General features: G+C 39.9%; 1 protein-coding gene and 1 long non-coding RNA gene across 7 annotated transcripts in view; both read left to right on the top strand.

The window, feature by feature from the left end:
- The window catches only part of MSRB3 (methionine sulfoxide reductase B3), a 77,616-nt gene extending 62,784 nt beyond the window's left edge, over positions 1–14,832 (top strand). For all 6 annotated transcript variants that reach the window (XM_079303942.1, XM_079303941.1, XM_079303944.1 and 3 more), the window contains 2 exons: positions 7,672–7,769; positions 12,627–14,832. In XM_079303942.1, the coding sequence (XP_079160068.1) occupies positions 7,672–7,769; positions 12,627–12,791 (263 nt within the window). In that variant the 3' untranslated portion in view covers positions 12,792–14,832. The remainder of the gene's footprint in view (positions 1–7,671; positions 7,770–12,626) is intronic.
- A 3,309-nt stretch (positions 14,833–18,141) lies between these two features.
- Positions 18,142–24,340, top strand: LOC306801174. Its single transcript, XR_013774003.1, has 3 exons — positions 18,142–21,415; positions 21,965–22,421; positions 24,272–24,340. It is a non-coding gene; the product is annotated as an uncharacterized lncRNA (long non-coding RNA).
- The last annotated feature ends 22 nt before the right edge of the window (positions 24,341–24,362 follow it).

Raw genomic sequence — 24,362 nt, 5'->3', positions numbered from 1 at the left:
CAGGTTTCCTCCTAGATGTTCAGAGACATGTCCTTTAATAAACAGAAGGAAGGGAGTCTTTGTCTTTTCTATTTTTATTGATGTTTTGGGGGGTTTTGTTTGTTTTAATCAGTTTAGTAACTCTTTCCCTTGTTCCATAACTTTGCAGTTGAGATGAGAACCTATTTGTCTGACTGAAATGAGGAGGGTGCTTGTCTGCAAGAGCACTCAATACTGGAGTCACCAGTGAAGGAGGTTGACAAAAGGAATATAGCTGCAAAAGGAAGACAGTACAGGCTATTTTAGAATTAAAATTAATTCAGTAACCTCCGTAGTTTCAGCATAACAATACTAGACGGAAAATATTTCACCAAACAATTTGTGGATGTTCATTACTTGAAAGACACCATGACAAATTTTTCAAATATGTATTTCATCTGTGACTGCTGTTCATTTCAGTGCCAGATGTTGATTATTACAAATTTGCATTTGCTGGGTTTTTTTAAACTTTCTATGTGAACATACTGCATTTCAATTCCAATTTTATGAAATCACTTCCATCTAAGGCCTGCCAGCTCTATTGCTCTCCTGATTTACTCATCCTCTATGAAATCTCTACCTGTTTTAGTGAGTTGCACACATAACTCATTGGTATACAATTTTCATGATATTTTGCAATTTATACATTTGTTTTACCAATACTGCTTTTGGAGGGAAAACAAAAATAACTATTTGAAGTTGAATGCTTTGGACTGAGGTTATGAGGTCAACAGTAAATTTTAAAAACTATTTGAGAGATTTCATGATGGCATTTTAAAATTATAGCTTAAGGTTACACTGCTTCACACAGTTCTGTTTGGCTCCTTTGATGCTGAAGATCTACAGCTGACTTATGTGTAAGATATATTTTTAAAAACATTAGCCGTGATTTAAAGTAACAAGAGACACTATTCAGATGAGGGGAGAAACCCGTCCTTTGGGAGGAAGTGAGTTAGGTTCAGTAATTTTGTTGAACCTGAACCAAGAAAAAAACCATTAGTAACTCAATCTTTGTAAGAAGACATGAGGAGGATCCCAGCTCCTGCCTACCTGTAGATTTTAGGAGTGACATTCAAGATGTCTAACATTGCAGAGGAAGACTCTAAATGAACCAGCTTGTATTTATCAGTATTTTAGATCACAGTGAAAGCACAAAGGAAGCAGCTAGGGCAAGAGCAGTATTGTGATAGAGTTATTAATTGCTAAAGAGAGTAGGCCCCATGCTTTTATTGCTCAAGACACATCAGGGGCATTCTTGTTCTGAGAAATTCAGATGTCAAATCAAATTGTAGACACTAAGTTTCAGATCTCCCTTAACAATAATTTTAAACAAATATAACCTCCTCCCACTAACCAGGAAATAAATCTGGATTGCATATGCTGTTTCATGGTAAGTTGTTTGGATGCTCAGAGTGCTGTAAAGGAAGAAAACAAATACCACCTTTATTCATGGCTTTCACTTTTTTTTTTATTTCCCAAGTGAGAGACATAAAGGAAAAAACAGATGGCGATTGTCTCATAAAAGCTGCTATTAGAAGTTGGTTGTTTTGAAAAATTCCCTTCCCACACTGTTCTGCCAGCATGGTATTTGCCTGCTGCAATAGCCCAACTTTGCTGCTAGAGACAGGTAGTATTAGAGTGAAGCCCTCTCTTTACTTTTTCTTCCAAAATTGGGTTTAATTTTGTACTTGTGTTGCTCCCTTCAACCCCTGCCTAGCTACCTCTCTGATGCTTTTTTGGCATGGTTTGCTGAAAAAACAGTACTGTGTTGTCTTTCTTGTATCTGGATGGTGCTGGAAAGGAATAACCTTTTTTTTTTTTCCTGAAAATAAATTTTTTTTACATATCTGATGTAAAGCTGTTTGCTGGTTAACTAGAATGTTTCAGTGCCTGAATCTGTTTCTTGCTACGTTTGGGTAAATTATATGAACCTCCACAGAAAGGAGTGTTACCTGATGGTAAAATAATTGTAAGTAAGAATATTCATTATTCATTCATCATCATGGAGATATTAAGAAAAATAACCCAGTATGTTCTGTGCTGGCCAAAAAAAGGCCCTATGTCTGTACAGGCATCCTACATAATAGCAACATGTCACTTTGTAGTTCTACATTAAACTTTTATGTGAGAAGTTACAGCTGTGGATGCCTATGTCTTTCAGATTCTGTTTCAATAAACCTTTGAAAAAGAAAAAAAGTGAAAGCCCTTCAGCTTTACAGCAGTTTCAAAGCAGAAGCTTTATTACCTTTTTTTTTAAAATCCTAATACATTTTATGTTTTTACACAGACATGGCTTCTCAGTGAAGATAAATGATGAGACTCTACCTTAAAAAGCCTTTGGGTTTTCATTAATCCACATTAGGTTAAAAGGGAATCTGAATTCTAAAAATACAGCACATCAGAGAAAGAAGGTATTTTTCAGGTCAAGGTCCTCTTTTCCATCTGGTGCCATTTGGTAGTTCTAATATCTTCCATCTCCCCCTACTTCTCCATCTGTAAATAACTCACTGAAGTAAATGCTTGGAATAATTACAGCAAAGAATGATAAAATCCAGGTTGAATTTAATCTCCCAGGGATCTAAAATGAAAAACAACTACAGATATCACAGTTATTGAAAAACTGGAACTCTCCAGTCGGCAGGTGTATGAAATGGGGATTATGTCAGAGTATTACATGCTTTGGGATTGCAGTTGTGTTGTTCAAAAAATGTCAAAGGGCATATTAGTTAAGGATAGGGGAAAAATAGTCTAGTAGGGCTGATTTTCAAAAGCAACCTGCTGTTTTGCTTCTGCAAATAATTATAGATACACATTCTAATGGTTAGATGTCTAAGTGGTTGCATCCATCTACTAGGAAGTTGGAGATCTAAATGCAATAAAATGTTTGCAAACTTGCAAAACTGGAAGGAGGTTTGAGATGCTTCTAAAATTGATCAGTCAGTAAGCAGCTGGACTACTTTCCAAAAGCTTATGAGAACAAAATGTCTTTCTTTTTTTTTGCATGTGGTCAGTGTTGCCCTAAGAAAGAATCCTGGGGTAGCCCACAAGATAAAGTTTTTTGGTGTTTCCTAGATTAATGTGAAAGAAATAATCTACTCCTGTTGGGGTTTCATACCTGTATTAGGCACACAAAACAGGGGCTGGACTATGGGCACACTGTGCTTGCTGCCTTCCTCTGGCATTATAACTACTTTGGCATCTCAGTTTGACTGTTCAGTTTGTCAGCTGTCTGGAACTGCTGTGTGCTTGCAGCTGTGCTGTCCAGCTGCCTATATAGGTGCCCACTGGGGTGGCTTATTAGAAATACAGACTCAAGCAGGTACCTGGAAAAGAAGGTCTGAAAGTGAGAAAGAAGATGCTGCTTCTGAATAATTTTTAGCCCTCTGCCTGGAGTGGCAAAAGCAGCATTGGTTACAGGACTGAACATTTCTCTTCCTCCTTGTCCTCCTGTGTTGCTGCCCAGGGCAGTACCAGGCAAGAAGGCATTCTTTGACAAAGAAGCATAAACCACTGTCTCCTCTTTTCCAGAATAAGGACCATTATAAAAACCAAAAACTTCTGTTTTGGTGAGGGCATGTAGAGTGAATATTAGAAATGCTGCACAGCTTTTACAAAATATTTGGGGGATGTCCTACAAAGAGAAATAATGGGACATGATTCTATGTGTGACTCCCAGCAACATAAAATCCTCTGTTACTCATGTAGGATGGAGTGGAAAAGATTTATCAGTAATGTTCATTTTACACATGCTTTTCACTTAAATACTTGACAGAAGAAAGTTTCATTACTTTATTTAGTGAATTTTAGATCCAAGAAATGATAATTGCTGTATATTTGAAAAACTGCTCATCTCTGTGTCTGGCTTATTAACTTACCAGAAACTGTCTCTTAGTACACTGTGGCCTGACTGCCATGCAAAGGGTTGTTGGAGTGAGCACAAACATGACAGACTCCTCTTTTAAATCCTGTTTAAATTGCCACTGTGATGCAAAGTGGCTGTGAATCTAAGAATGAATCCACTTAAAATGTCCATAACACAATAAAAACTGCTGGTGATTACTGTGTCATGCTGCCCATCAAACTAAACTTTACATTCAAGGATAAATATATTCATAAATCTTAGCTGCTGTTCACACACAAAGTATGAATTTCATTTGAAGTTGTTCATTCATCTGGGAAACTCCTCCCACTCTTATCTTCTCTTGCAATTACCCTTTGGCCCTTTCCTCCAGAGTCTATTTATTCCTGACTGATATGTTTTACCATCCTTCAGAAGATGGCCCAGTTCCTGCTGCCCATCAGATATGGGCTACACCTGACAGAAGGCTGTCACCCAAGGAGGGCTGAGTCTCAGAACCAGGGTTTTGAGTCCATCAGTGCTCAGCCTCTGCAGTGATAAGGGTTAATGTTTCTCTCAGCTTAGCAGAAGCATAAGAGTTCCAAAATGGTCATCTTCACCCCTATCCCTACAGGAGCACACCCTTAACAAGCAGTCTTCAAAGGTGAGCAGAAGATTTAGTGCATATAAAGGTGGCCAACCATTTTGGAGCCTTACAGCAGGAAGGAGGCAGGAATGGAGGGGCTGCTGCCAGGGAGACAGGTGAAGTGGCCTGGGGCCTGCAAAGTGGAGGCCACTGCTGGACCATTTGCCACTTATATAGACAGAGAGTGTAAGGCTGGCTTTTGACACCACTGGGAGGTGCCTGATATGCAGGCAAGCAGACTACGGCTACTACAGCTTGTTCCTGGCAGCTTTTGAAGGACAAAATGTGTGAGAAGGCTTAGCAAACTCTCAGATGGGTTTTCCACTCTATCTCAGGAGAGGAAATGAGACTGCAAAAGGGGATTGATTTTCTGGTCAGTCTGGTTCATCAACTCAATGAGCAATTCACTCATCTTCCTCTCAAGGTCAACAGAATGGCACTGTGCCCTTCAGGACCTTTTCTGTTCCAAGGTTTGCTCAGTTTTCAGTTAACCCTCACAGAATTAGTGGTTTGTCTTGGGAATGCTGGTGCCTGTCCTGCCATGTTACTTGAGAAGACATGGCTTGGCAGGGAGTAAAAGTACACACTGTGGAGATCTGTTTCCTAGTCACTGTCTGGGGGACCATATGTGGCAGTGGTGGAACCTTTGGAACGTGTGTCACATGTAACATGAACTGACAGTTTAATCTGAAGTCACTCCAGTTGGGTACAAAGACTACTTTAGGAGAAGATTGCCTGTTTATATAGATTTCAGATTACTTCATTTTAAAAAGTGCATGGAATGCATCCAAAGCAAGTAATTTTTCTCTGGTGAATGGCAAGACCAAGAGGAGAAGTCCGGAGAAAGAAGTATGGATGGTCTTTCTTAATGTCAAAGCTGACATAAACACATCTCCTCCAAACTCTTCCCACTAGATAATTTTCTCAGCAAGACACAGATTGCTTCAATCTCTGTGTTGCAGTCTTTGAAGCTTCCCTCTCATTGCTATAATGAAGGAGGCATGGTTTTCTTTGAGAATTTCTGCAGCCCTGAAGTTTGCCTTCTCTAAAGGCTTTCACATGATCAGATAGTTGGTTGTTCCAAAGAGCTCTCTCTTTGAAACTCCTCTCCCATCACACAAGGGCAAGCTGGTATGTCTGCTTTGCAAAATTATTAAATTAAAAAAAAAAAAATCCAAAAAAGGCTTCATTAAAATATTCTGACTAGCTTTATGTGAGGCCTCAATTTTCATTAGAAAGAGACCCAGCTCAGAAGATGACAAATGGTGTTGGAAAGGAGCCACCAATTAGCAAACATCAATTTTTCTGTCAGCAGGGTAACCCCTTTTACAAATCTTGTCATATGTTTACTCTTTTTCTGTTTGTGTAGGTAGTTGTTTGACAGCAATATTTTGCATGAGGGGAAGGATTTATAATTTTTTTTTGCAGTTAACATTGCTGCACTGTTTTGAGTTCCTGTTTTGCAGGATATTTTCCTTGTTCAGGGTGCTTGTTTCTCAGTCTGCCTGCTGTCTGTAACTCTTCTGTTTGTAATAACTGGGGAGAGGGGGATGACTCTTCTTGTTTCTGCAGTAAGCTTTGGAGTGGAATCAATTGTGGTAGTAGTAGGCATCTTGGGAGCTTAGGACCCGTGACTTGCAATGTCTTCAGGTAGCTTAGAAATGTTACTATATGTGTGTTCCAAAAAGGAAGATAAATGTATTTCTGAGCATTTCTTTGTATAAAAAATATGCTTGTTATGCTTACATCCTAATAAATCTTCTTCCATATTTAATAATCTAGGATACAACTGGAGAGATATGGATCTTTTTCCAGTATACACATTTTATCTATCCATTCAGAAAAGTTGATAGCTTCCACATCTTCTTTCACTGTATAGAAAATTTTACTCACTTTTCTTATGGAAATCTGTATACACCCTTTATTTGTCTGCATGCAGTGATTCACAGCTGCTGCTGTGTTTCTTAATAGCTTGTTGCAAGTCATTTTCCAAAATCATCAGTAGCAAATGCCCAACAAATATTAGGAGAAGAAACAAAAAAATTCTTTATTCTTGGGTGTATGTGTAATACAGGCAGAGATCATGAGCTGCCTGTGCATGTTATATTTGGCAAGAGACTGAATGAGAAGGACAGATGGCTGGTGAGATTTCAGATGGGGACTGGTAGATGATGACATGACTTTAAAGCCTGTCAGGTGCTTAATGTGGGAACCCTGCTTCAGGAAACGGAGCGTTATGATGGCTTTTGAGGAGTGGCTGAAAAGTTACTTTGTAATGGGCATCTTCTGGGTCAGGAAATAGACCTGCCTTGTTGTTTACCTGTGCTGTGGAGAGGGGGAGACAGTGTGGAATAGTTAAAGAGTGGAAGGTCATTATTTTGGTAAATTGGACATTACTGGAAGGTCATATACACATATCATCATCTGGTGTCACATCATGCAAACTCAATGCTCAGCTATTAGCTTCTTTGAACATATGCAATACTGGGTGCAGCTGTTTTTTCCTGGATGCAGACCACATGCAGATCATCCACTAGTGTCTAACATAGTCATAGTCATAGTCATGGTTCCACCTGTCCATGTCTGATCTGAAGCATTCATTGCTGTTTTGACATGAGACACAATAATAGTCATCTCACCATCTCTAATATGAAATGGTTCAGTGTCTGAACACATCCTTTTGGGTTTTCCTTGATGAAGGCAAAGGTTAAGGCATGTTTTGGGGCTCTAAACTGTCATTTCCCAATTATTTTTTTTTAAGTACCTTTATATTGCAAAAGCAAAAGCATTTGAGTTCCATAAAGCCTTGCTGTTTATATTCAGGGTGGAATTTGTGGGGTTTATTTAACTGGTGGTTAAAGCTGAATTGGCTTATCTGGGACCTTTGTCCCTGTGCTATCACTGCTTGTGGGGGAATGCAGGGATCCCTGTGGAGATGGATGCTGGGTGGCTAGTGGCTGCTTAGTCCTTTCTGTAAAAAACTGTATGTGGGGGGAGGAAGTTTTCCAAAGAACATAAGTAATTTAGGGTAAAAAAATTTCTATTTCATTATTTCCATGCTCTGGAGTGAGATAAACATCTTTCAAAGTGTAATTCTGTCCTGCTTTTTTCAATGCTATCAGCCACAAAGACACCCTCTTTTTTTACTTATCTTGTTCCTCTTTTCCAGGTTGGCCTTCCTTTTATGATGTGATCAGTCCTGATGCAATTACTTTCAACGATGATTTTTCCTATGGGATGCATCGGATTGAAATATCCTGCAGTCAGGTTAGTTTATAACACAGACAGACCATTCTGATGGCAAAGGCTGCAAAAACCATTACAGTGTGCTGTACTTTCCTTGAGATTTGCAAACCTTTCTGTTCTATTAAATAGCAATAATTGTGAGAGAGCACAATGGGCTGTAGGTATAAAAGCTGGGTGGAACGAGCTGAAGGCACAAAGGGATCGTTGGAATGCACGTTGTTGTCTCATGTGAGATTTAACAGAGCAGATGTAAATGGTTGGACTCAGTGCTGAGTTTACAAAAATAGTCTTCCTGAAGAGGGTCCCTTCAAAGGAGCTCCTGAGCCTGAGCCTGTCCGACTGAATCCACATGTCAGCAGTTGGGAGAAGTCGAAAGCAGTGGAGCAACTGTCTGTGTGCTGATTCCATCACTCTACATTATTGTGCATCCATGCTAACTCATTCCCAACACTCATTTCCATGGCTGCCTCAAATAATCCCATCTGCCCTAATAATGAAGTCAGTACTCATTCAAAACATGCCCAAATTTTCCGTTATCTGTCTTGTTCTACTTTCTCTCATCCTTTGTGCTGTCCTCCTTTCTGTGAAGGGAATGGCATAATCATTACCTAGCAAAGGAAGAAGCTGCTGCATTGATGTTGAGCAGCTGTAGCCAGCAGCTTGCAGTCCTCTAGCTCCACATTCTCAAACTTCTCCTGAGAGAAGCAGCAGCTTTGTTTGGGCAGTGTTAATTTGCTGTTCTTCCAGAGCTGTTGGGGAGATAACTGATTTTATCCCTGACAATATGCATCCTTGCTAGTCCTCATTATATAAAGCTCAGAGTGAGTTGAGAAACTTCTCAAGAGTATCCATTAACTTCAGTCTGTGTAGAGCATTTGGCCCAATATGTTAATAACCAAATTAGCGTGTCTGCTAGTTTGTCATGTGTACTACATAATTCTGAAGTTTTTGCATGGATGTTATGCTGTAGAAGATCTACTCAACACTTTGTGGGAATATCCACTTCCCTAAATTCACTAGCAAGGTAGCAATGAAACTGCAGATTGGGAAGCTCATGCTTCACCAGTGGTTACTGGCATAATCAAAAATGCAATCTAGACTCTTTAGCTCTGCTTACTAGGTTTGAATAGCACTAAAATCTTCTTACTGCCAACCTGCTGAGCCTATATCTGCTGACACACTTCAGGAGATGGCCATAGCTCCTGGAAAAGCTCAAGGAAGCCTGTGGTCAGGCCAAGGTTTCTGGAAATGTCATTTACCTGTTACCAAACAAAATAGTGTTAGCAGACCTGAGACCAGCAATATTAGCAGAAGTCGTATGCAGACATCATAAAATTAAAGCAAAACCAAAATCTGAATTTGAATGAAAAAATATGACCAAGGTTTCTGTATCATCCAATAGCAACTTCTTACCAGCTATTTCAGCTTCCTGGGGCAGTAACTCCATAGATGATCAAGTCACACAGGAAAATAGCTTGAGGAATGGTGAGCATCTTTGCAGCCAGTGCTCAGCACAGCTAATACTGTTCCATTGTGTATCTGCCCCCGGAGTGTGAATCACACATGCAGCTGCAAAAAAAATGCAGTTTTACTGCAACCTGCAAAGCAGTGGGATTGATATGACAGATCTTGGTGGAACCAAAGGGAAATACCATCTCCCACACCCAAAAACCTTGTTAATCCTTTGCAGATGAAAAAGTAGTTGGTTTTTCTTTAAAAATCCTTCCCACCTGTCTGAGAGAATAAAAGAAATATTTTTTAATGTTTTTCATTATAGATAGCAAACACAGGGAAAAAAACCACTGTAATATTAATCAAATACATCCATGGGATTATCCTAGAAATAACTTTCACAGTTTTTGGAACACACCCTGGGTGTATTTAAAAGGTCAGTCATTAGTGACAGGTAGAAGTTAATACAAATGCAGTTGAGGAATACTGTAAAGCTGGTTGCATCTCTTTTTTTCCTCTGTCCTGTTCAAGAGTCCTTTTCCCTGTGGTTTCTCTGCCTACTAGTTTTACCTGCACAAATCAATAAAATCCCATAGTCTCAAGAGTAGTGTTTGCACACTAACAGCTTGGACTCTCACAGCAGCAGCTGACTGCAAGCTGCTTTCCATGCCTCCCAGCAGCATATTAGAACCAGGAGGCTTGGGAGATCCAAGCATACTGACAGTCAGCAGTGACCCCCCCTTTCCTGCTCCCAAGCACATACTTGGAATGCTTTAACCATTTCACTGTCCCATTTCATTCTGCCAAATATATTTATGTGCAAGGCTGTAACAGATAATTGTTTCTTTTTCAGAGGCTCTGCAGGCATGTATATATGTCCTAGAAAAAATGGTCAGCGCCTATTATGTGTGGGGAGGACAGTAAAGTCAATTCATCCTTAGTTCTGTCAGATGAGTGCCAGGTTTCTTATACTGTGATACAAAAGACTGAAATACATTTCTGTTTAGGGCAGATGAGTTATAGAGTCCTCTGTAGAGAGAATCGCCACATAAATTTTTGGTGAGGGGTGATATCAAAAGGTAACAAATTTTGCAGTAATTCAATCCTGGAGTGATTCTGCCATCACAAAAAGGTGTAATGAGACTACCTTGGACTCTCACACAGCTTCTCAGGTTTTGTGAGGAAAACCTTTTTGATAGATTGTCTTTGTAGTCTGTGTGTGAATATATTACTTCTACAGGCCATTTCTCCCTGCAGTTTCTCTTGTTCTGTTTCTGTCCAGTAGAGAGGGAATGATTTATCTTTTGTTAAATGTTAGTCTGGAAAAGATCTGTTTAACACTTTCAGCCAGGAGGTTTTGAAGCACTCTAAGTTGAAATGAGATGATTTAATTAGGATGCTGAGCATTTAGAAACATACTTTCTCTGAGACACTTACTTCCCCCACCCAAAAACTATGGTTATAGTCAGGTGAAATGCTTCATTGTTAGATACCCCCTTTTCAGAAACAGCTCAGGTTTTTTTGCACACACTAACCTAAAAATAGGGCTTTGATACAAAGGAAAATGATAAAAAGAATAAGCTGTGGATAATGGAGGAAAGTATGGCAAGACAGCAGTGTTTCAGGAAGAAGACTTAAAGCTTGCTTTCCACTAGGTCCCATTCAACTTCCTTTTACTTATTTCCCATATTTTATCTTCCTTCCTTACAAAGCTGAGCAACTGCTGCTTAACCCCAGTCATGCATGCCATTTTCTATTGCCTGTGGGAGCTCTTTTTGCTGATACCATGGGCTAGAAGCCACCAGTTGTTATTGGGAACCTTGCTGGACTGCCATGGCTGTCTCAGTCACACTTCTTCAGGAGCAGGGAGCCTGCTGTGGGATGTGAGATGTGTCTGCATGGGTGCAACCAACAGGTGGGAGCACTGAAGCTCCACATGTCTACCTGCCCTGCTCCTGAAGGCAGTGAAGATTATTGTTTCAGCTGTCATTAAATGAGCAGGGTTTCTGTCCCACCTAGCTGGTGTGAGAGCATCCCCTAGTCTATTGAGAAAGTTTAACCTGGAGGTGAGACTATACCTGCTTCTACAGACACCTTTCCTCCTGCTTTGGTGAATTAAAGGCCATAACAGCAGGAGAACATTAGCAGCACATTAACTGCAAGGTAGAGATTTGCCATTACTAATTCACTCAGAGTTTGGAATAATCACTATTGCCTCTATGTATTTGGAATACTATTAATTAAATATTAAGAATAATTTGCACTCTTTAATTTTTGCTGTCTGACTGTGAGCCCATGAGCAGGTCTGTGATCTCAATTACATCATTCCACCTCTCACTGGGATCTGCTATTGACTTGAAAGGCTGAGGCTCTTTGTTAAAGCAGCATGACTTTCCTGTTCAAGATAAATATTTCTCCAGTGCAAGGTTTTATTTTTCTGTTTGTCATGGCAGGTTGTAAAAATGAACTTGTGGAATTCAGGTGACTAATTACAAGAAGTTCTTATTATCCAGATAAATTGTCAGCCATAATGTGCAGTGATAGTAATCTTAATTTTTGAATAGGACTGTTACCTTTCTTACAGACAGGATCAGAAGTGTTCACCCTGAATAGCCTTGCAAGTATTTGTGTTTGATTGATACAGAGCCAAAGTGGCAACAGACCGTTTGTACTTCCACATTTCTTACAAAAAGCAAAATTCAACATCATTTATAATTACTTCCAGACAAAGATTATTAATTAAGAAATATTTTAAGTATCTGCACTACAGATCTTTTTCAGTCACCTGTCCCTATCCTATATATACTATAGAAATTATTATGAGGTGAGTAGGCTGAGCTCCATCCCCTCCAGGGGCAAGAAGTTCACCCGAAAGAATCTTGATGCTCAGAAGAGTGCCAGGCTATAGAAAAGGAAAATAAAAAAGAAGTGTGAGAGCACACTCCAAAGAATATCTTTAGTGCTTTAGGCACTTGCCAGGATTGCCAAAGGAATTAATGTTTTTTGTCAAGGGGTGTTGCAGACTGAGGATAGCCCAGAGCTGAGGCTGTCCTTTTCTTACACAGTTATCCTTACAGCAGTAAGTGAACTGTGGGCAGTGCTGTCCTCACTACCACATTTTCAGCAGTGTTCCTGCCATGAAATCATTACAGAAACAGGCAGCTCCTCAGGGATGGTGGTCCAACCAAGCATACACGGTGGTATGACAGGAAACACCCAGGAAATTGGAGTCTCAGGCGCCTGTGGTATCTCAGAGCATCTTCCTGGATCACTCCTGCAAATAAATGTAGATTGTACATTCCACTTGGAAGGGTGATGTAGGCACCAATGTGCTTCCTTGGAAGCAGCTGCTAGTCATTGCTTAACCCCACGGTGATGCCATCGAGCAGCACACAGACAGTGATACTCTGTTGTGTTTTGTTTCAGTGTGGTGCTCACCTGGGGCATATTTTTGATGATGGACCTCGCCCAACTGGCAAACGGTACTGCACAAACTCTGCTTCATTGTCTTTCAAGCCAGCAGACAAGAACAACGCTGGAGAAGGCAGCAGTAATGCCAGTCCTGCCCAAACAGGCAAAGCTGAGCTGTAGGATGAAGCAAAGCCTGCAGAAAACTGCATTGATCCCACACAGCTTACAAGGAATGTTTTCTAGTTTTCAAGTTGCCTGCTCTCTTATATCCTAAGAATGTTCAAATGTATTAAAGCATTTTGCACCATTCTTCTTCCTCCTTACCTTTTCAGAACTGAGGCCTTGCCTGCCAGTGCATTTACAGTATAATTGGATTGAAAAATTTATTCACTGAGTCCACAGGTTTTCTTTTTAATTCTTTTCTTTGAGATTACCTTAGGCAATCTTTAAATTGACAGTCTTTGACATCATTAGTTATTAGTTTCTTCTTAATACTGTGTCACTCTAGGTTTACACACTATTCCTTTTTGTGTGGGAAATGGGACTTGTGTTTATCTCCAGTCTATAGGAAACTTCTGGGCATAAGAAAATCCTGAATTCCTAGCACATCTCTGCTTTGTTCTGACTTGTGAGGCATGCAGCCTTTGGTCATATGTATTCAACCATCTCCCAGCATCTTGCAAAAACTGTAGTTATGGCTGTTCCTTCCCAACTGAAAGAGGTGGATGAGATGTTAAAACCATCCTTTGGCTAATTTACTGCCAAAATTTCAAGGGTGTGTTCGAGGGGATGTAAACATTGTCTCAGCATCTGTGTTTCCCCTTTGTTTGGTATTTAAATCAAGGTTTTAACTAGTAAGGCTCACTTTTGCAGGCTGCTAATGAGGCTTTGTCTGTTTGCAGGCCTGTTCAACAAGTGTAATGCAAATCTGAATTAAAGTTGAAATCTGCAGGGGGTAATTACATGGGCAAGTGCAGAGATAAACTTGCAAAGTGAAGTAGATGAAGGATGACACTGGGCTCTTTATCTTGTCGGTTGCTACAAGGATTCAGAAACATGACAACTTCTGCTAGAGAGAAGTTTAGGAACGAGAAAAGTTTAGTAAAAAGAGGGAGACCCTCCTGATGTATTCAGTTCTAAAGATTAGCTGGTCTGGATGCATACTGCATACAAGATCCAGTCTTTAATTTGTGAAAATTATTGTAGGATGTGAGTGACAGTGTTGGTATAAGAAATTAATTTGAAAATAGCCCGCCACAGTTCCAGAAATTTTCATGTAGCAAAATTCACTGTCCCATAAGATGTTTTTCACAGCTGCTTTTCGATTTTGTTGAATAATGCTTAGAATTGTGAATAATACTGTTCTTTAAGCTATACTGTGCAGCATTTGCTAACACCACTTTGCCTTTAAACACTGAGAGACTTAATGAATACAGTATTTACTTCTACTAGCAAACGTTGTGTCTGACATGTTTGGATCCAATTTTACTTTTAGTAGGAACAAAGCAACCACTGATTTTTATGGAAGCAGGACTGAGGTTTTTATGTCAGTGATAATAAACATATTATCTGAAGTTCAAACACCCTCCAGTTAAAATATAGCTACTGTGAAAGCATATGGAATGGTCATAATTGTCTTTTTTTAAGCAACATTAGAAAGACATGAAAAAACATTAAAAAGACTGCGTCTATAAAAATGTGGTACATATATGTGATTTAATTCCAGATTGCTGTTCGATTTAAGTATTATCAAATTTCAGTATATTCCTGCCTTATGTTAAAGAAATATATTACTTAACCTTCAGAACACAGTAATGTATGCTGTCCTACAGGAGATTTATTTTTGCAGGATATGGAATGCAATGAAATGAATCAATATGGTGAGGTGTATGTGATCTCTGGGAGTTAGATCATTTAATATAGGAAATGCATTGTTCTCGTGCACAAGCTATAACACAGCATAGAGCAAGGTAAGACAGATTTCCTTTTATTGCTCTTAGAAGATGCTAATAAGGGCTAGTATTGAACCCTCCAAATTTGGTTCAATCTGCTGATGATCAGAGGAAACTTGGGAGCTGAGCACAATGTATAGAATAATAGAATATTTCTGTATGTTTAAATTTTGCACTTAGATGCTTATAAAAACTGAATGCAAACTGTGTAGAAATAGCAAACTATATTTTCTAATATCTCTATTTTACTCAGATGTTTAAATAAGATACCTTAAAATCATATAAGTCACACTTTATTTATATATACTATATATATATATATAAAATTGCACATGTTTTTTATATATATATGTACACACACATATATTATTTGAGTATAATTTTAGCCTTCTGTACCTTTTTAATAACTAAAACCTTTCCATAAGAGGGTTCAATACTTTTAAGAAATCAAATATACATTTTTCAAGTCAAATTTGTTTTCATATATTTGCTGTACACAAATATAAAATAAATTTCTTTATAAATACTTCTGCTTCCTTATTTATCTGGTTTTATGTCAAGTATCTGCATCCTTTGCTGCAAGATGTCTTGGGGAACTGTTTTTACTTTGCTTTCCCCTAACTTACTGTGAGTATTATACACACAGTGCCTTATCTCCAGCAGGTTTCTGGCAGGGACACAGCAGGGTTCCAGGTGTCCTTGCACCAGCCAGCTTTCAAGGGACTATCACAAATACCCAGGCTTCAGCAGAGCAAGGAAATGTTTAGAGAAAGGCTCAACTTTAACTTAGCAGAAGTTTTATCCTCTTCTGAAAGATTCAGTGGGGGATGTGGTAAGTTGTAGGCAAGCATGTCATAGGAGCCCTGCAGTGTCCAGGCTCCATCTGCAGTGGAGAAATGTTGATGGTAAGTTGGTTTCTGCCAAAGTTTCATCTGCAAAGATGCAGGTCTGGAGTACTGCACAGGCAGCAGGTTATTGCCACTTGCTCCATCAGCCCTGCAGCAGGTTTTAAAAGGTAGGTGTGGGGAGGGTTAGGAGTTGCAAGGCTGTTTTTAAACTGGTTTCCATGTTTATGTTTGTGGGAACCAGAGAGTTACATCGAAATCAAATCCCTTGCTAATCGTTCTCAAACATTGCCAAGTGTCTAGATGACACACTGCACACTTGTTTACAAGGTTAGCATGATCCCTGTTAGTCCAAAAACTGATCCCTTGGGGCTCTGTGTCCCACCTATTCCCTCTCAAAACTGTAGTAGTTTGGTAGGTCTTAAATGAGGTACTAGCTTGTACCCCCGAAAAAGAGGTGCAGAGCTGGATGCCCTGTGGTGGCTTTGCCCTGTGCTCCCAGCACAGCAGTCTGTCAGCCCCAGAGGTGCTGTGCTAAGGCAGATCTTCAGAGGAATTCAGTCTTCCTGCTGATGCTTCCCTGGCAGCAGACACGGGGGATGGCTCTGGGCTCCAGTCTAGCTCAAGGCAGGCTGTGTCTTTCAGTGCATGGCATGCACTTAACACATATGTATCCCCACCACTTCAAAACCAGCGAAATTTCTAGTAAGAAACACCCTCTCAGATGCTCCTAGTGTTCCCCAGGGTGCCTCAGACACAGGGTGGGAGAAGCAGTGGTGGCAGGATGAGCCACACGAGGCCAGTTAACCATCTGCTTTGAGGTTATCCTATTGTTGTAGCTTTATGCCTTCCATATATAAAAGGCGCTTGAATTGTAAGCCGTTTTCACAAGCTCTATCAAGTCTCATGCACTAAAACAAAACCCCAGTGTGAGTATATGAAGCACTTAAAACTGAGGCCTTACCATAGTGACTACAGCTCATAAATAAGATATCCTAAATCAGGGTTTCTGTTGAGGTGGCAAAGAATGCATTGTCCCAAACATGATACCAAGAGTGGATGTGAATGCCAGTTGTACTAAATGGTCTCAGTCTTATTTCAGTTAACCTTGTTTTGCAGTCCATTTACCCAACTGAATTTGTGTTAGACCCTCTCTAACAGAATTTGTGATACGTATTCATTTTTTCTTATTGTTCATTTTGTTACCAAATGTCTGTGGTTAATGCTACTGCACAGCCAGCAGTCCTCTTGTCCTTTATGCATGGTCTGGGATGGAATGGGAAATACACAACACAGGCTACTTTTCTGGTTCTTACTCGACATTTCAAAATCATTCTCTCTCTTTTCCTGTCCTTGATGGAATTTAAGGATGAAAACAAAACAGATGTTTGCACTTTCTGCATTGCAATGTGTATTCTATTCCCACTTGTTTATAGAATGAATGGCAGAGTATTCGATGGCACCAGAAGCAAATTTGTCAGCTTCCAACTTCACTACACAAAATGTTGCTTAGCACATGGGGAAACTGGACTAATACTTCTTGTTTTATTGACTATTAAAATGAGGCCACCTACAGGTCCCACAATAAACCTGCAAAAATGTCTAATCCTGCTTGTGTGAAGACCTGCATTCCAGTCTGGCTTGCTCCCACTTTGTTGTAAAGAGAAATCATACACCACAAAGCCTGACTAGGCTTTTCAGATCAAAGCCATGACAACTGCCAACAACTGTCTCCCTTTTACAGTCACTGAAAGAAAAACCCCAAAGTGAGATAATATTTGCAAACATGCCCCAGTGGAATCACTAGAATAGCCAAACTGCAAACAGTGCAGGCAGGTGATGCTCTGAAATCCCTACATGTAGGCTACCAGTGTAGTATTAAGTGCATTAAACAGATAGGGCTCAGTTATGTCCACATATTTTTGGGATTGGGACCCAGTTGAGCAGCCCAAATTAAGCAGAAAAAATACAGAAGCCTTCCCCAAAGATGTCTTAGGACTAGCAGCCAGTCTTCTTGGACATTTTGCTTAGCCAATATAGCCAGTATAAAAGAGAAACAGTTCCAGAAAAGAAAAGACAATATGCTTCCATTTTCAAAGTCCTGCTTTATTCTTGTTAGACAGCTTGCAAACAGTTGAGACATTTCACTCTGCATATGTCTAAGCCAGTGCACTCTCAGTCGTTGCTCTCTGTAGTTTTCCAGACAATGGCACATTATTCATTTCTTTTCACAGTGGAATAAAAACTGTCTAAACTGTGGCTTCATCTTGTCTTGGACCTTGTACTTCTCACTTTTTATATGCCCAAGTGAAAGGAGTATCTGTTCCCCAAAATGCAAACAATTGCCTGTTGGCACTGTAAGAACCATGACAAGTTGTATGTGCCCACCTGCTGGGAAAAGTAGCAGTTCTTTGGAAAAGCAAATAAAATACATCTTTGTTGGTCTCTTAAAGAGGACAAGTTGATTTCGTGTGTGGGCTAGTTAATGTTCATGTTCTTCCAGGCTGCCCTAAAGCCCTTGTTCTTGCATTTCTAGTATTGTCTCATCCAGTTTACAACTTTATTATTGTATGTTTCATAGAAACACAAACATCTGGAGAACATCCCCAGGTATAATTGCTGGGCAGTGCAGAAAATATCTGGTGTGATCTGAAACAGCTTTTTCTTCCCATGAAAGTACACCTCTGGGACTGGGAAATTTCAAAGGTCAGTAATGGTGTAGAGATACTTTCACCTCCAGAACTCCACATTTGCCCCAGGTCTGTAACAGCCAGCATCTCTGGTGATTTCTTAGCTGTTCACTGGGGTTTTTTTGGTGAAATTAGTTGATGCTGGGACTAGTTTACAGAAATCACTGTGGCAACGATGCTACAACTGGAGAGGATATTGAATTCCTCACTGTAAGAAGAGTTGGTTTCCATCCAGAGATCAGTCAGGAGATGGAAGGGTACATGGAGGGTAGGAAAAGGGAAAGAGGAACTTGCATTTTGCCCCATGATGTTTGTACCTCTGATTGACCTTAAACTGTGTGGATTTTCATCATGGCACTGTTAAGATCACATTTAACTCAGGATAATTAAAATAACACAAACTTGTGAAATGCTGTAAAAATAGGTCCCAATTCTTAACCTCATTCTGGTATGTGTCTAACATCACTGACTTTAGTGAAACAAACCTTCTATAAATCTGAAGTGGGAAAGGTTTCTCAACATACTTGATATAAAATATTTTCAAGAATTCCTAAAATCTTTGACAGGAAGACAAGGCCTTTGGAAAATCCTACTCCTTGAAGTAACTAGTATATTTAAGTCCTAAAAGCCATGGACCATATTCTCAAAAGAGAGGTCTGTACCTCCAGAGCCCAGCACTGCTGACTCCTCAGTGAGCCAGTGCCCAGCCCTGGCTGCCTCTCTGCATGCTCCTCCACTGCTCTGGTTCCATGCCTTCCTCTACATGCTGCAGAAGGTAGTTGCAATCACAGTACTTTCATACACTTTTGCTGCTTGAGCCCTGTCTACTGGATTTTGAGAAAGGTGATAATTTTATCTTGTTCCTAGTTTGAACAATTTCTAGGGAAGAAAATCCAAACAGCTTTTTTTTTTTTTTTTTTTTTTTTTTTCCCCAAAGATGAGAAAAGTCCAAACAGTATCTGTAATATGTTGTCTTTATGTTGTCAACTTCATCTTTGTGGGCTACCACCAGTCCCAGCAGTCACCAGTGACCATGAATTAAGCATTCTCTGTTGATAAATTACAATTTTATCTTTGTTTGGCTAGGGCTTTTAGTAGCCTGCCAACTCAAAACCATTGCCTAATATATCATTAGAAGGCAAATATGTTCCTGTGTATGTCTGTGGCATATAAGCAGCCTCTACCACAGCCTGAACACTCCAGCATCCTGCTGAGGAAGGAAAGCAGTGCCTCAAATAATTTAGGCTGCAGATTTTTCTTTTCAAATAAAATATTTTTTTGTTTTTCAAGGTCAGGCACTTGGGGCTGTTCAGGTCACAAGACGCCAGGGACTGTTTACTTTGGAAAACAAGGACATCCATGGTGGGAGGTGCTTTTAGCAACAACCAAATCTGGTGTTTTAAAGCAAACAGAGCCTGGGCAAAGGGCAGCTTCACTCATCCTTACTGACACCATGACATCAAGGGAGAGTGTCCAAGAGCTGACTGATGCACATGCCAGCAGGGATGATATTTGGTATTCTCATTTGTGAACTCAAGTACCTCAAAGCATATGGAAGATCCTCAGATGAGAGGAATAAATATTTTATGTTGACTGCAGTCACTGTTTACAGTGGAAAGTGATTTCTTGAAAGGCTAACACAGTGCCCAGTAATGGATTTTATCATAGTGGAGCAGCATTTTTCCTACAACCAGATGTGAAATGAGATGGTCAGTTTTCCACTTTCCTTTAGGTATTTCATTTAATATTTTAGTTGACTCATCTATTCAGGCTATGGTGATTTCTAAAATTCAGGTTTTTTTCCCAGTCATGAGTAGAAAAAGAGAAGGAGTTATTCTTTGAGAAGTTGATATTGGGTGGCAAGAAAAAAAAATTGTAATAGGTTCCTACTACTAGTACAAAGGAAGGCACTTTTAGATACAGTTTTGCATCCCTTGTGAATGGCATTGCAGGGCTGAGGCTGACCGATGCACAGCTTTGCTCCCCCTTGCTAGCAGCAAAGCCTGCTCTGTCTAAGAGAACAGGAATTGTCATCTCTGTGGACAGCTTGGCTGAAAAGGCACAGTCTCCTAGACCTTATCAAATCAGCTCTGGAGAAAGCATCTGTCTCCAGCCATTTCCATGCCTCGCTGGGTGGCCATGTATGAGTTCATATATACTGTTTAAAAATGTATGCGTCTTTCTGAATGTGGATGTTTTTGCATCCTAGCTTTTCCACCACAAACCACAATTGCCATAGATAACTACTTTACCTCTGTGAAGACATTTGTTTCCTGTTGATATTTAATTAGTAGATACATTCCATGGGTCAAGTTAGAGGGCAAAAAGAAAAGTCAATTTTAGAGGATTTAGCCTATTCTTAACTAGCATAGTATTTAGAAATGCTAAACTGCAATAAAAAATCCACATCTGTGTGGACTCACCTAGAGTTTCACAACAGCAGTGAGAATAGGGCACCGGGCTTCCTATTTCAAATGTCTTCAAAACATCCCTTCAAAGAATCTCTATTAGGTGTTAGGAGTAGAAGCTGGGGCATCCAGTTTCACAGTTTTGACCATTTAAGTGAGATGAATAGAATAGGGTTGGTTTCAGAAATGCACTGTGAATGGATTACTGTTTTAGCCCTGAAAATACACATTTCTTCCAGCAGTATAAAAGTGAGGGGAGTGTTTGTGCCACCAGTGTAGGAAACACACATCTCTTTTCTCCACTGACTAAAGTAGACTAACGAGAGCTATCAAACTTGCTAATGACTGAAGGAAAGCCTTTCAGTTCCTCATACCGATAAAATCTAAGTGTTTTCTGTAGCTTTAGGTCCAATTGACACCAGTGTGAAAGAGAGACAAATAGCAGGCAGTGTACCACAATAGTGCATGTGCTCTTTATGGCAGTGAGTGAATATGGTGAGGCAAACCCAGGAGGCAACTACATGGACCACCAAAGGCATACCCAGTTACCTTGAACATAATCTAGTAGATATATTCAAATTAACAACATTTAAAACCACTGCTGTTCCAGACAGAAGGAGTATGAACTCTGTAAAGAAGGAAAAGTGGGCAAAATGGCAGAGCTGAGCTGCTGGTCCAGGGGACCAGTGCTATGAGAAATTGCTCACACAGGCAGATCCCAATGAGTCCCTGACTCCTGCTTTCCAAATGCCTCCAAGGCAATGCATAATTTCAATGTGTTTGTCATTATATACAGATAAATCCAAGCTCCATTCCACTCGATCAAGCAGCTTGTCCTTATCAAGATCTGTGGGCTGGGCAGTCAGCTGTTGGAGGTCTGTAAAAGAATAAGCCTGGGATTGTTCACAGGTTGGTACTTAGAGATGCCTTCGAATCACCTTGGGCAACCAATATTTTCAAAAGACAGACATTACCTAAGAATATTTATATTTTGAAAGAAACCAGATAACCTGGGGCAAAATGCTCACCTTCAGCTCACAAAGAGTTTTCATGCCTGAGATTGTGTTACAGCTTCGAAAATTCACAGCAAAGGCTCCAGGTTTGTTTGAAGACATGCATGAAGAATTATATGGTGAAACGTTTCATTCTGGCTGTGAAAAAAGTTAATTCAAAACAACTAAAACATCAGCCGTAAAGATGTAGAACATTTTTCAGGAAGCCCTGTCCACCTTGAACTAATGTTTTCTTAAAAAACAGTCTGCCTGTAATAATCACTGTTATTGAAAAGACATCCCAAGGTTGCTGTATGGAAATATGTTAAATACGTTCTGAAATCCAATCTAATATAATTTCAACATTAGAGCTCATTCATAATCCTGTATTAAAAGCCTATGCAATTTTCATGAAATATGTCTGTCTGTGTAATCATGAATGCTGAATATTGTCATGGCTTTCCAGGAATTTTCAGCTTCAATGCAGAGGAAAGAAAACTCTTCCAACTGGACTTCTACACCACTGAGAAGAAATAACAATAACAGCTCTAAATGTAAAATAAACATTTCTGGAAAAATACTATCTTTTCAAAGAGGCTGCAGTCTGAATTTCAAGCTACTAGTAATATGACACAGAGGCTTCGAATGTGCCTGTGGTTACAGCTCCTTGCTTTGTGTGGCACTGGGGACAAACAGTCCCAGTAGAAAGGAATGAATCTGTTTACTCATGCCTTGATTTAGAAAGTGATCCTTCAGATGGAGTTGTCTTAAGCCCCATGAATGTTCCTGCTTTGAATAGCCAGTTTACAACTAGATGCAGCTGTTACTGGGATCAAGTATTGCCAATTCTTTCTAATTACACAGCACCTCAAATTCACGGGTGGAAAAATAAGGAAAATGTTCAGCGTCACCATATGTCTGACGTGAGTACACTAGCTAATTTTCAGGAATTTCTCTGTGTTTATAATTTTATAAAAGAATCAAAGCTTATAAAGTAGCACTTGGATATACAAAAGGGGTGAGGAGTGGGAAAATTCTTCTTCTTCTCTCTCTAATGTTCCTATCCACTGATGGCTGTTTGATATTTTTCCTTTTTATGAGCAACCTTTTTTATTAGTGGAATATTTCTGGTTCTGTGGCATAACTTTAAAATGATAGGAAAAATTATACAACTGGGATCTCAATTATTCAGCACAGCCATTTTAATCCTTCGTGTTATTTGATCCAGTACAAGGTAATATACATCTTATTTCCAATTAGAATACAATTCTCACTATATTCATCATCTATTGATGTCTGCTTTTCCATTTGCCAGAGACATGAAACCCTGTGATTCAAAGGGTGCCATTCAGCCTGCCCTACCTGTGGACAATTATGTGGTGTCAGCAAGGCTGCCTGTAGGTTTGATGCCTGCAGCCTGAGGCAGCTGGGAGCTGCTGTGTGCTTTCTTTCCTGCAAAATTTCTCACCAGCTGACAGCATATTGCAGAAATGGTTCCTCCATGCTTCTGCAGCCCAATGCCATTTGTATGAGCAATAGTGCAGAGCACATTTGTTTGAGATTCCTCAGCTGCATGTGGCAAAAAGATCACTTCTCATGCCTGAGGGCCATATCCTGCAAACCCCTTCATAGTGCTTTATGCTCTGTGACCCTACACTTTGCTCCTCCTGCTGTCCTGGGACAAATTGTGCTATTGACTTTAGCGAATTCTTCAGAAGTGTGTCCCTCAGACTTAATGGGTGTGTATCCAACTTTAATTGGGCAGGAAGTGTGGAAAAGGCCTCTGTCCAAAGTGGCCTTTATGATAACCACCTTGATGCACTTAAGAGATTTCATGCAGACTGTCAGTCTCTCAGATTTTAAGGTCCCTTTGAAAGTCGGTTTATTGTTAGTCTTTTGGTAGCTATATTAATGCTTTTTCTATAGCATTACATATGCTATAGAAAATGATGAGAGAAGGCAAAGACTGAAGCTCAGATGCAGAACTCAAAACTCAAACAAAACCTTTTAAAATAATGGCCTGTGTTGGAAGAGGAGAGAGACTATGGCCAGCATACCTGTGATCTCAGAGGTGAGGGCTGGAAGGCAGGTGACTTTAAATGGTGACAGAACTCCTGTGACACTTCCCTGGAATTAGAGGTCAGCCCACTCTCATTTCTACGTTTCTTTGATGTGCTGAACTCCCAACATGATTCTTGTAGTTCTGAGCTGAGAGCAAAGCTGTAGTATTGAAATGGACTAGTATTTTCTAGGTCACGGTTAACTTGAGTTACAAAATCTTTCTGAAAAGCCATTACAAAGCCCTTTAGACCTGTTGGAATGGTGGCAAACAGTGACCCTTTGAAGGACCATGTCTAAACTAAGAAGTCACATAAATGCCCACTTCTCTGTATACAGCAGGCTTCATTCTCACACTTTCAGATGAACAGACTGCTTCCCATTTATTCAGCTGTCAGAGTGAGATTTTAACTATTTCCATCTCAAACCTTGCTTCTTTGTCTGTGTCTAAAGTTTCCTGGCAGATGACCAGAATACTGTAAGATTATGTTGAGAAGATGGATAGGAGACTCTGTTTCTTGTGGCAGAAGAACTAGAAGGATCCAGTGAAATTTCCAGGCAGGAGGTTTTAGTGGAAGCAACAGACAGAACCTTTCTGTGCAACACTGAGTTTCTCTGTCAGATTCAGTACTGCAGAATGCAATGGGATGCTGGTAAACTCTGTGCAAGCCTTGCTTTGAACTGGCTTTTTTTAAAATTCATATTTTTATTACAGGTGATAGATGTCTGAACTAATCCAAAGGCATGGTGCTTAGCAAAGTTATGGAAGAGCATGACCTCACAGGTTTGAATGTTTGCAATGACTT

This window comes from Erithacus rubecula, assembly GCF_903797595.1.
Source record: "Erithacus rubecula genome assembly, chromosome: 4".
Lineage (NCBI taxonomy): Eukaryota > Metazoa > Chordata > Aves > Passeriformes > Muscicapidae > Erithacus > Erithacus rubecula.
Note: the sequence above shows the minus strand (reverse complement) of the source record. Positions and strands in the feature narration are given on the sequence as shown.